Source organism: Trachemys scripta, chromosome 11 (assembly GCF_013100865.1).
Source record: "Trachemys scripta elegans isolate TJP31775 chromosome 11, CAS_Tse_1.0, whole genome shotgun sequence".
NCBI classification, from domain to species: Eukaryota; Metazoa; Chordata; order Testudines; family Emydidae; genus Trachemys; species Trachemys scripta.
Window position 1 is genome coordinate 34261924 of NC_048308.1, and position 12679 is coordinate 34274602.

The following is a 12679-nucleotide window of genomic DNA, read 5'->3' on the forward strand; positions in this document are numbered from 1 at the left end:
GTGTGGAGTTACCGTATATCTAAATACAATTTAGACAGTACATTGCAAACTATTTTACTAAATTAGATCTGATTTTGACGTTATCAAAAAGCTGCTTCTGCTGATGTTTCCATGAAGTGGAAAAATCATTCTCTTAAAATTAAATAGATTTCAATGACATGCACATTGGGCTAGTTTGTATTCAGCAGCTACAAGGAACAGAAAATAGTAGACAAAGAAAACGCTAAGTAAAAAGAGACCATTTCTTGTGTGAGATGGAGAACAGTGATTCTAACTTACTCAAAATAGGAACTAAATATAATGTGTGTGTAGTACTGAATAACTGGATTTTTCCTGGAGTCAACAGAATAGTTATTTTACAATAAATTATCTCATCAAGAAAAATAATCCTGAAAATAATTCATATTTTTTCTCATGTGTCCGTCAGCCACTGACAGAAATAGATGTAAAACTACTAACTCGGCCAAATTCAACGCTGGTGCGATCGAGTGAACTTCAACAGTTACAACAAAGCTGAATTTGGAGCTTTATTTTTAATGAAAATATAAAAGATCTGAATTTGTAACAAGGAAGGTACTTTTTTAAACTGGTGCTGAATCAGATTCTTGTAGAAACCTTGTGGTATGTTTATCAGCACCAAATTGTACAAAATCCATTCATCTTGAACTCATTTTTAGAAAATCCATTAAGAGTTAATATATTTATTTCGCTGATTATTTCTGTATCCTTAAAGAAAAACTCCTGAGATTGGCTAGAAAGTAAAGTAACTGGAATGAACACAACTAAAGTATGATATTGCATATGGATTTAGGTGAGCTGATAAAGCCTTTTGCTTATCTTTTAGATACTCAGTAGATAGGAGGATAGTACAGCCTTTCTGCATGGATTTGTCATTCCTTATTCTGCATGCATTGTTTCTTTTTAGGCATGCATTATTTCAGGTTCTTTCATTTTGTCTTACCCGCATCCCTTCAAATCGTGACAAGGCTCTCAGAGGTCTCAAAGCTCTTAGTGTCCTAAGGGATTTAATGGCACCAAGTTCCGAGTAACCTAATGCATTCGCTGTTAAGCTAACCAAGGAGACCTACATAAAAAACAAAAAAGCAAAAATTACTCATTTTGTACATACCACTATATATCCCATAGATGTGCATTACAGCCTTCTCAAGTAGAATCTAAGTTGGAGTACTTTCTTCAGAAATCTTTCTGTAGCCTGGAGAAAATCTTTTAAATTAAGGAAAAAAGTAGGAGAAAAAGGAAGGAGTAGCATAAAGGAATTAAAGGAGAAATAGGGGAATAATGCCATAATATACCCATTGATGAATACTGGCTGATACAAGGAAGCATAAATATTTTGTATTCTCATATCTTGTTTGTGATACACTAAGATTTGAAGGAATAAAAAAATTCTCATACACAAAAAAATCCCTACAGAGGAAATTAAAGTGAATCTACACTGTTTGTCAGTCTAGGTACTGATCTTACTCTTACACATTAAAATTTTTAGAACATTCTTTGAGCCATTATAGTGTTGATAATGGCCATTTGATTGTATTTGAGAGCCACAGTCAATAGGGAAATGATAGAAATCTGTTCAGAATTTACAATATTATTGATCAACAGCTGATGAAGCAAGAATGATCCTCTGTAAATTGGTATGAAAGATCAGTCCCACAGCTGATTCACTTCTTTTCACTGACCATTCATTCTCCCTGACTTGCTCACTTTCCATGCTCTATAGGTTGACATGATCATGGCTTACATGCTCTAAAGTAGAGAGAAGAGATGCTAAAAGAGTACTTGAACAATGATGATATAAAGCTCTCAAAAATAATTATTATTTAAAGAAGTCCAGTAAAGCAACAGATTGAGGAAAGAGATCTTTATTACATACGTTGAAAATCCAGTTTTATCTTCCAATGCTTTAGAGTTGTCTGTAGTAGCCTTGTCCCAGCTTGCACTCCCAAGTCCTGGGAGAGGAGACGCAAATGATGTTCTGACTGACAGGGTCTGCAATACTGAGGTGGTGGCAGCACTGGGAGAGAGTCCAGGGAGCAGTGCAGAGTCCTGGTCCTGTGCGGGGAGCCTGCCACTTTCCTGGTATGGCAGTGAGAGAGAGGAGCCGCCAGCCATGAGCAGTGGCAGATTGTTGAGGACTGGTTCCTGTGTGCTACTGGGTGCATGGAACAGGACCCCTGAAGTGCTGGAGGCAGTAGGAGGCAGTGGGCACCAGGGGAGTGGGGTGCGGCCCCCATGGGGACAATCATGGTCCCTCTTTACAATGCTGGGTGCCTGCGGTGGCAATGGTCGATTTGTTTATTCTTGATTGGAAGATATGAACTGATTGGGGAACGTTTTGGGGCGAAGATTTGAAGTGTTTGTGCCTAGGATAAGATCATAGCAAAAGGTTGTAGTCTGAAAGAGTGGTCTGAGGGCAGAAGGAGCTGGGCTGAATTACCTAAATTTACTAGCAATGGTTAAAACCCATCAGTAAGCCCACAAATCTTGGTGACGTGGTGCCTCTGCCGCCACCATAAGTGCTCCCATCCATCCCCTCACTCACTCTAAAATTATGGATTTGATATCTCCCTTTCTAGCAAAGAGGATGGATTTGTGGGGGGTCAGATACTATCTTGTAAGGACTGGAGATCATGACCACCATATGGTCTGAGCCCTTCGGGTCTTTGTTCTAACTCTTATACAAAGACTGATGTGGAGGTTGCCCGAATCAAGGCCAGGTCAGTTTCCCCAGGATAATGATGTAGATGAACTTTTTAACTCTCGTTTGAAATCTACCCCTAGATTGTCAGATCTTTTTGATGGATCTGCTGAATCAAATGCAAACTTTTCATCACACACTGCCCCTGGTCATGAACAATGTATAAGGCTGGGAAAGCTTATTGGTAAAATGTTTACTGACATTTCTGAAATCAAAAAATCTTAACTGATTTCAAGGTCATGCTGGGGGGCCTATGGCAGATACAGCAAGAGTTTAAATACACTAAGGAAAATTGTTTATCAGTTTGTGTGTTTTCAGTAGCTACAAAGCTGAATAGTGGGCTTGATCTCCCTCCTGCACATAATCAGAGCAGTGGTTCTGAGGTAGGAGTTTTGGGTAATGGTATTGAAATAGTATTTTATTCCTGTATCCCCTTCTGCCATACCCCTTTCCAGGCATGTGTCCTCTGAGTCCATGCTCAGGGTTCTAGATATTCATTCTTGCCTGGATAAAAGCTCATTGTCTGAAGACGAACTTGATGAACAATCACAGACACATAGTCTTCCTTCTCAGAGCAACTCTCAACACAATCTGACACAAAGTCACTATCATCAAAAATCATTTTTATAAGGTCGGAAATAGAATATTGTGCCCATTTGTTCACCATCTTGAATTGTGCAACACAAAAAATCCCCTTAAGAGTCTCCTGAGTCTGCAGTATTTGGAGCACAATAACTAGACAGAAAAGCCTCTTATGAGTGTCAAGCAAAGATATCCAGCATCAGTCCACTCTGTTGAGAATACCTAACAAGCCCAGATTTGAAGGAACCAACATCCTTGAAGTACCTTCTACCTTAGGATGACTGTATGCAGCAACCACCGTCACTGCAAGGCATTATCAATTAGCATACGCACGGTCCTAAAACAGCCTACTTGGATGGTCACTAGTTCATGAGTTATCGTAACACACATGTTCATGGGGTACAATATTATCCCACAAACGCATTATCAGTTAACATATGCAAATTAAATTTATGTAAAAAAATCCCAGCTTGCTTACCGAGGAAGACATACTTACCACTATTAGAATACAAGATACTCTCACTAGAAGCAAACGTGTACATAGAACTAAAAACCGAGGATAACAGTGCAACACATTTGTACCCCACATACAAAATGTTTTCAATCTAAAATTAATTTTTTTGCTGAATTGTGTGTATGTGCTTAGGTGACAACGCCCTAAAACAGCATAGTTGGAGGGCCACTAGTTCATGAGTAATTGCAACATATATGCTTGCAGGATGAGGGCTAGTGTACTTCAATGTATTAAATTAACCTATTAATATATAATGCTGTAAATAACACAGGATCAATAAATAAAGGATTGATCTCTCCTGCCCATGATCCATCATAGCATTACACAGCATAGCACAGCAGGATTGGAAAAGTTAGCAACCCTTGAAGGGAAGAATTAACTCATCTTGCCTAATTTCAAACACAGACATCATGAGTTCGATGATGGATTTGGACTGAAGGGCTTATTGAAGTTGCTGCACCTGTACTACAGGTGTAGTCTTTGTTCCCTACATAGCCGCTCTGTAGCTACATGTTGGCACTTGTGCAATGGAAGTTCAGATATCGAATGTTTTTATTTTTAGGAAAGTATGTTAATATCTTTTCTGTTCTGTTCCACTGAAGTCAGTGCAAAACTCCCATTTACTTCAATGGAGCTAGGACTTCACCCACAATGATCATAATCAATTTTATTAAAAATATAACATGTTGTGCAGGTTCAAAAAAATGTCAAAAAGCGGGGCGGGAGGTAGAATATTTCCTTCTATATTGCAGCAATATGGCTTCAGTGTTCTCCAGTATCTCATTTTACTCTGAGTAAGGAATGCATCAAGAAGGCTTTCATTTTCCCACAGCACTAATTAAGGATTTTGGACAAATTTAAGAGGAGATCTAGGATTTCACAATCTATTACATTGTAAGATGTAGCTCCTTCATATGTTGTAACTGCATGCCCAATCCATTTAGCAGCTGTGCACATCCTAAGCAATTACTTCATAGCCCTTGGAATTTGGTGGATGTGCTATCATCATCTAAAGGTTTTGATGCTACTCAATGGTCAGAAGGTGTGTTAAAGAGCATTTCAGACTGCATTTTCCTTTCCCCTGTGATGTATATACATTATAGATGACTGAATCATTAGTCTGTACTCAGAATAAACTGATGCTTTTAAATGGTCATGTAACAGCAATTATATCAAATACAAGTTGAAATATTATTAAAATATTAATAACAACAAATGCAAATTCTAACCACTCAACTTGCACAATATCAAAAAGTAGGAAAAAGTATAAAGACAGAAGCAAAATACAACTAAATAATAAGAAGAACTGGTTACTTACCTAACCTTACATTAGCTGTGGCTCTTCAAGGCATGTTGTCCATATATATGTACTCTACTTGCACATGCGTCCCTTATGTTTGAGATGAGAATCTTTTGCCCAGCAGTGTCCTGGGGCTGAGTGTCCTCATGCCCTGTGCTGAGGGCATAAAAGGGAAACAGCCCCAACCACCACTCTGTTCCTTCACCAATACAGAATCCAGAGGTTAAAGGATTCCATGGTAGTATGGAAGGAAGGTGGGTCATGGAATACATATTGACAGCATACCTCAAAGAACCACAGTTAGTGTAAGGTAAGTAACTGTTTTTTTTTTCTTTGAGAGTTTGTGCATATATATTCTACTCTTGGTGACTCACAAGCAATGATGCGATATAAGGAAGGAGGATACACTGGGGGTATCTAAAATGGATAACTCATAACAGGATTTAAGGCAGGTAGACATCATTTAGAAAGTCTCTGGGTTGATATGGCCTGGGCCTTCAATCTGTCTGCAAATGCAACAAAGAGTCTTGGGGAAACTCGAAATGGCTTGGTTCTATGCAGTTAGAATGATAATGCCCTAAGGACATGCAGAGTGTCTTGTCTGGCCTCTTCCTGATTAGAATGTGGTTTCGGGAAGAAAACTGGTAAATGGATCATTTGGTTCATGTGAAAAACTGTTACTACCTCAGATAAGAATTTGGGATGGGACCTAAGAGTAATCATGTCCCTATGGAACACCGAATATGGAGGGTCTGCCATAAGAACCAAATATTGGATGAGTGAACAGATTACTCAAAGCTGGTGAATGGGACCTGGTACCTCTTACCTGTCTCCTTAAAGATCAGTGTTACTGATGCTAGGGTCTGCCAGATAAGCTTTACTGACTCTAATAAGGCTTCATTAATAGGTAATGCCAGACAACCATGTAAAGAGGTATGGAGTATAAGAACATAAGAACGGCCATACTGGGTCAGACCAAAGGTCCATCTAGCCCAGTATCCTGTCTACTGACAGTGGCCAATGCCAGGTGCCCCAGAGGGAGTGAACCTAACAGGTAATGATCAAGTGATCTCTCTCCTGCCATCCATCTCCACCCTCTGACAAACAGAGGCTAGGGACACCATTCCTTATCTATCCTGGCTAATAGCCATTAATGGACTTAACTTCCATGAATTTATCCAGATCTCTTTTAAACGCTGTTATAGTCCTAGGCTTAACAACCTCCTCCGGCATGGAGTTCCACAAGTTGACTGTGCGCTGTGAGAAGAAAATATATGGAGATATACCTAACTCACAGAACTGAAAGGGAGTCTGAAAGATCATCGAGTCCATTGGGGCCTTCACTAGCAGGACCAAGTACTGATTTTGCCCCAGATCCCTAAGTGGCCCCCTCAAGGATTGAACTCACAACCCTGGGTTTAGCAGGCCAATGCTCAAACCACTGAGCTATCCATCCCCCATGTTCATGGTTAAATGTCTTTGGAACTCTCCTCTACCATCATCACTGGGATTTCTAGAGAAACAGCTATACATCTGAGCAACTCTTGAAAGTTCCTGTAATCATCTGGGTGACATAGTACTGTACAGATGGAACAACTGCCTCATCCAGGGATGAGGAAGATATAGCAGCTGGTATGGTTTGTTTCTCCATTTGAGCGTGCTTCTCTTAAGACAGTTCTAGTGATTCCAGCTAATGAATTGCCACCTGAGACAAGTATCTGGGGGGGCTCAGGGCAGGAGGTTGTCACCCTAGGAAGCTGTACCGATGAAGGTTGTCTCATGTGGTATGAGCCCTAAAGAGTCCAATAGGGACAGGACTATTATATAGATAAGGACCTGGGGGGCTAGGGAGGAGGGTGCTAAGACATATGCCTGTTTAGATAACCCCTATATGACTGGGTTATGTAGGAAGCTCTTGATCCTCTTTCTGATTCATAAGGGGCTCTTGTGGAATATATCGGGGATCCGTCACCATTTTTTATGAGAATCACACGAGGAGAAGGAACATTTCTTATCCAGAAGAGAGGCTACGTTATCTGGGGTACCTGAATGCATCACAACACAGTGTTAGCTGGTGCTGCAGAGGCACTTGGTACCACAATAGCAGTCACAGTTAGTTTCATGGGGGAAATATTCAGCACAATAGAAAGAAGTGGAGACCCATAGGGCATGTCTACACTGCCCTTCAATTCGGACTAAGGGAGTGTGAATAGCAGCGTGCACCAAAGTCCTGAGCTGTAACTCTCCCACATGGACACTGAAAACAGGACAGCGTAGACATGCCCACAGATTCACACATTGTAAAGGAACCACTATGATAATCTATTCTGAACTTCTGTATAACACTGGTCATGGATTTCCCTGAATTAATTCCTCAGTCTCCTCCATCATTTGCAGATCTTCTGGTACAGCAAAGATCCTTGGTACAGAGAGTGATGATGCCATAAACCTTGGTGTGGAAGTGGGCGTCACTGGGGTGGATGGTGCCAAAATGAATAGTCCCAAACTAGCGAGCATCAAGATGAGCAGTACTGTAAAAACTGATGCCAAAGGGATTGACGCCAAAGTGAGCAGTGCTGGGGCAGAAATCGGTACCATGGACTTAGTACTCAACCCAATCAATCTTGATCCTTGAGGCTGTGCCAAGGATGCTGTACTGTGTTCCCTCAGTGCTCCAGTACATGATTCGGGCCATGAAGACCCCCTCAAATGGAAGTGAGGAGGTGATTTATTTTTGCTGGGATTTCCAATGTGGATATGTCCTTATGTTTCCAGAGAAGCAATGCTCCTTTTTTCTCTGAGGATCACTCAGTCCTATCTCAATCAGTAGTCATGGCAGTCTTAGAAGATGGGGTTCAGGAGACAGCTGCTGACCCACAATGGTCTAAACTACCTGCATGAAGCAGTCTAACAAGAATAGCTTAAGGTGCTCTTCTTTTCCCTTTTGAGTCCCTTTGGAATAGGACTTACAAATAGAGCATTTACTGGGGATATGACTCTTCCTGAGGTAGAAAAGGCATTTAGTGCAGTCATCATTCCAAGGAATAGCTCTTAAATCCTGGGAATTTAGGCTCAGACATGGCTAAGTCATGGTACTGAGAAAATTCTTCTCTTGTCAAAAATAAAACAAAATAGCTCACTATGAAAAAATTACCAATGGGCAAGCTATCCTAGCACATTAAACCTACACACTCTATCATATACAAATATTTACACAAAATTTTAGGAAAAAGGTGCAAGAGTTCGTGGACACTGTGGAGTTCTATTCTGCAGCCACGGGCAGTAAAAAGTAACTGAGTGACAGAAGCTGCTGCTTCATCTTTTATGGCATTGGTGAGATGCACAAGGACATTTAGGGCAAGTCTACCCTCCCGCACTTCATCAGTAAAGCTGCACAGATGCAGCTGCACCGCTGTAGCATGTCTTTTGAAGATGTGCTGTACCGACGGGAGAGCACTGTCCAGTTGGCATAATTACTCCACCTCCACAAGAGGCAGAAATTATGTCAGCAGGAGAGTGTCTCCCACTGACATAGTGTGGTGTGGATAGTGCTTAGGTAGATGTAACTTACAATGCTTGGGGAGGTGTCTTTTTCACACCACTGAATGACATAAGTTACATCGACTTAAGCAGTAGTGTAGACCAGCCCTTAGGGTGCATGCACAGTCCCAACTGACATTACTGGCCAGCTGATTCCGATCTTGGTCACATAGAACACACATGCACTGATAGTGGAATATATCTGGACAGCATTTGAAGAACTACAGGATTCTGGTCAAATCTTGAGTTCCTATGTGACTTTTAAAGAATTTTTGCTTACAATACCTTGCTTATTAAATATAAATTATTTTGGCATGGCTAATATCAAGAGTATAAATATTATGTTAATGAGTTCTATAAAAAGAAGACAGTAAAAGAAATATAAAAGAATACTTAGAAAATATATCACATACATCAACAATTAGGAAGTCCAGCCAGCACCAAGCATTAGTGAAGTATGTTTGATAGCCATATGCCACCCACTTGAGTAGCATTTCCAGAATGAAGATGTAAGTGAAAACCTTGTCAGCATATTCCAGCATGGTCTTGATAGTCTTGCGCTGCTCTATATATATGTCTTCAAAAGCCTAAAAACAAAAATATTCAAATGTGTTTAGTGTTCAGTAATGTTATAGTGTGTAGTTTAGGTTGCAAAGACAAAGAAAATAAAAAAACGGAAATATTCTCTCCCTAAATACAAAGTCGGGGCGGCCTGAGCTTTCTCCTACTTTTCTTTCTCAGATAAAAAACAGGGTTGTGTACTGTATTTGTCCATAGGTAAATCATATAGAATGCAGCCTATTAGGTTTTATTCTTATCTGTTGATTGATTTATCTATGGTATTTATATGTTTACTATAGTGATTACTATAGTGTCTGATTGCTTCACGATCATTAATGAATTTATCTTCACAATACCCTTATGAAGTAAGGAAGTACTATTATCTATTATCCCCATTTTCCAGATGGGGAAACTAAGACACAAAAAGACTAGGGGCTAGATTTTTAAAGATATTTAGCACGTAGTGGGTTTTTGAAAAACATTATTAGCACCTAACGCTCATGGGTGTTAGGCAAGCCTGGATTCTAGGATCCTGCAAGGTAGAAGGGTCCCAGAGCTCAGGCTCCAGCCTGAGTCTGGAAGTCTACACAGCAATGAAACAGCCCCACAGCCTGAGCCCCGCACGCCTGAGTCAACTTGCACAGATCAGGCACAGATGTCTAGTTGCTATGTAGACATACCTTAAGTGACTTGGCCACAGTCACAAAGAAAGTTGTGGCAGAGCAAGAAATTCAACCCAGGTCTCCTAAGTCTGACTAGCACCCTACCCACTGGATCATCTTCTGAAAATAAATAATTTCGGTGGTTTGTGAGTGATTCATAGTTCTGCAAGTTTCACAAGCATAAGGTGACAGTACTATGTGAAATTATGTGAATTTTTTCCAAACATGGTGGTGGAAATTCATCTTAGCCAGTCATCCTGCCAACATGTCCTTCTCTTGCGAGTTCTTCCCAGTGACCTCCTTTCTCCATTCATTAGGAGACTGATCCAAAGCTCACTGAAGTAAATAGGAGCCTTTTTATTGACTTCAATGTGCTTTGAATCAAGTCCTAGAGGTAAAAATACCAATTTTTTATATCATGTTCAGTATAAAATTGTTTATTAAATTGTTATATTGGTATTAAATAAACCAAAAGCTGGATGGTATTTATGGGATTTAGTTCATGCCAGACAAAAGCCTTGGATTTTGTTTTATTTGAAACCAACATAACAAATAACATGCTTTAGAGAACTGTATCTAAATGACTGGCCAAAGACATTGCAAAGCATGACTGCTTAGACTCCTCAAGTGAATATGGATCCAGATTTGGTTTTACAGAAGTTCAGCTTTTCTGCCCCCCCTTACTTATGAGGAGCATTCAGGATATTTTTATGGCATTTTTGCGGTGTGCTTCTTTTATTGCTTCTATTTTATATTAATGACATTTTCTCTTTATTTTGTTCTCACTTATTTGGTAAGTTTTCATAAGGTGTTTGGTAGTTTGTATTTTTAGAGACATTCCTGTGGCTATTCAGTCTACATGAGTAGGAGTCTATGATTCCTTTGGAGAAAAAAGCACTCATGAGAATTCTTGTTCTTAGAAGGCAGTAATTAGAAAAGATCCACATTGACTGATATCACCACAGTATTAAGATGTATGTATGTGGGAGGAGAAGGGAGCTGTTTAAACTGTACAGGCTAGCTTGGATTTTCCAAGAAGAGCAGGGAGTTGCACTGAATTTGTACCACCTGGAGGCAGATTTTCTGCAATGAACATCCCTGAGTTATACTGGTAGATGCTGATACAAACTGGGGGTGAAGCAAGCCCAAATAAATCATACATTAATTATGTTTCTCTTTTTCCATATATTGCACTATGTTTGCAACTCAATGGTCCCCCAAGCCACCTGTCTCAGTAATACCTCCCTGAATCCCCTAGTCCAAACACTGAATGATGACTGTGCCTATGTGGCTATGCTGTGGAAAGAGGACTCCTTTTGCCCCCTTTTCACATTCAAAGCATTAACACTAGCATTAACTAGCATTCAAAGCATTAACATTTGGCCCTTACTGTTTAAAGATAACACATTTGTTTTTTTATCTGCAGGGGAAAATATGCTAAAACCTGTGTTTGATAAACCACATTTTAAAATATTTTCCCACAGAAACATTACACTTATTTCAGGTTTCACTCACCAGAGCACCACTACTAAGGAGAATCATAAAGACAATGAAAGTCTCAAACCAGTTGTGTTCAACTATCTTGAAGCAGGTTTTCCTAAGATTCCACCATTGTTTTCCTCTCCCCTCTTCTAGGCTGACTTGACAGCACTTGAACCTTCGTACACAGCCTGTAAAGCAACATACATTTTGAGAAGGCAAAATAGAGAAGTGATGCTTAAAGAGATAATGTCTGATTATTTATTTGACTAGTGGTACAGCAATTATATTTCCATGTACTTTATGGCTATAAGAAAATCTAAACTCTGAGAAATATACTTTCAAAGCCCATTTTTCAAGCAGTAAAATCAAATGCGGTTAATAAGACAATTGGTATTTAAAATCAAATGAAAGAATGGGAAAGTATTTCTACTTTGCTGAGAGCTAACTATGCTCAGTACTACACAAACAGATGAAGACATGGTCCCTCCCACAAAGAATTTAGAAGCCAAATTAAATACAATTAGTACAAATATATAGTCAAACTTCAAGCAGGTTTATATTTTTTAATGCACTTATGTGTGGACATAAGTTATTGTAATACATTATTTACATTCCAGTAGCACCTAGATGTTCTAGTGAGGATCTGGCACAAATGTAAGACATGATCCATGCCTTGAAGAGCTCACAACGTGGTCTGGGGAGTTAATTCTGATAAGGTACTGGAGGAAGTTCAATTTAAGGAAGGACTGAAAGAAGAGAGGGACGATGAGCAGCTTACAAGAAGAAGGGGGGAGTTCCAGGTATGTGAGATGGCATGGAAGAAGTTACAGTGATGAAAGTGGAAGAAAGATAAAAATGGTACTTTCATATGTTGCCTTAAGAGACCTTTACATAGTGGGAGGAGGATTAGGAGGAAATTAAAGCAAAGATGTAGGCAGGGACAGATTTGTTCAGTGCCTTGAAGATGACAAGTCTGAATTGGAAAAAAAAGCAGAGAGAAAGCCAGTAAAAGGAGTGGAAGAGGATAGTCAGAGAGGTGGAACAGAATGTATTTTGAGCACAATCTAGTAAGACTAGCTAGGATACAGAGAGGCCAAAGAAAAGTTTGCAGTAGTTGAGGTAAGAAATTAGCAGGGAATAGATAAGGATTTTAGTGGTGCTGATGAAAAGAAAAAAAAAGATTGATTTTAGAGATTCTGTAAAGAAGGAAATGACAGCTTTCCTGAATCAGGGCCATAACAACTTTCATCCTCTGGTCTCCAAATCAAGACTATGGTTTCTGCAGTTTGTAAGAAAAGATTTGAAAACAGATTATTGAT

The 12679-nt window shown here is 39.6% G+C and overlaps 1 protein-coding gene across 7 annotated transcripts in view; it reads right to left on the bottom strand.

The window, feature by feature from the left end:
• The window catches only part of LOC117884839 (sodium channel protein type 1 subunit alpha), a 182259-nt gene that overhangs the window by 41071 nt on the left and 128509 nt on the right, over window positions 1-12679 (bottom strand). For all 7 annotated transcript variants that reach the window (XM_034785691.1, XM_034785692.1, XM_034785694.1 and 4 more), the window contains 3 exons: window positions 11394-11548; window positions 9069-9242; window positions 962-1084 (listed from right to left, as the gene is read on the bottom strand). In XM_034785691.1, the coding sequence (XP_034641582.1) occupies window positions 962-1084; window positions 9069-9242; window positions 11394-11548 (452 nt within the window). The remainder of the gene's footprint in view (window positions 1-961; window positions 1085-9068; window positions 9243-11393; window positions 11549-12679) is intronic.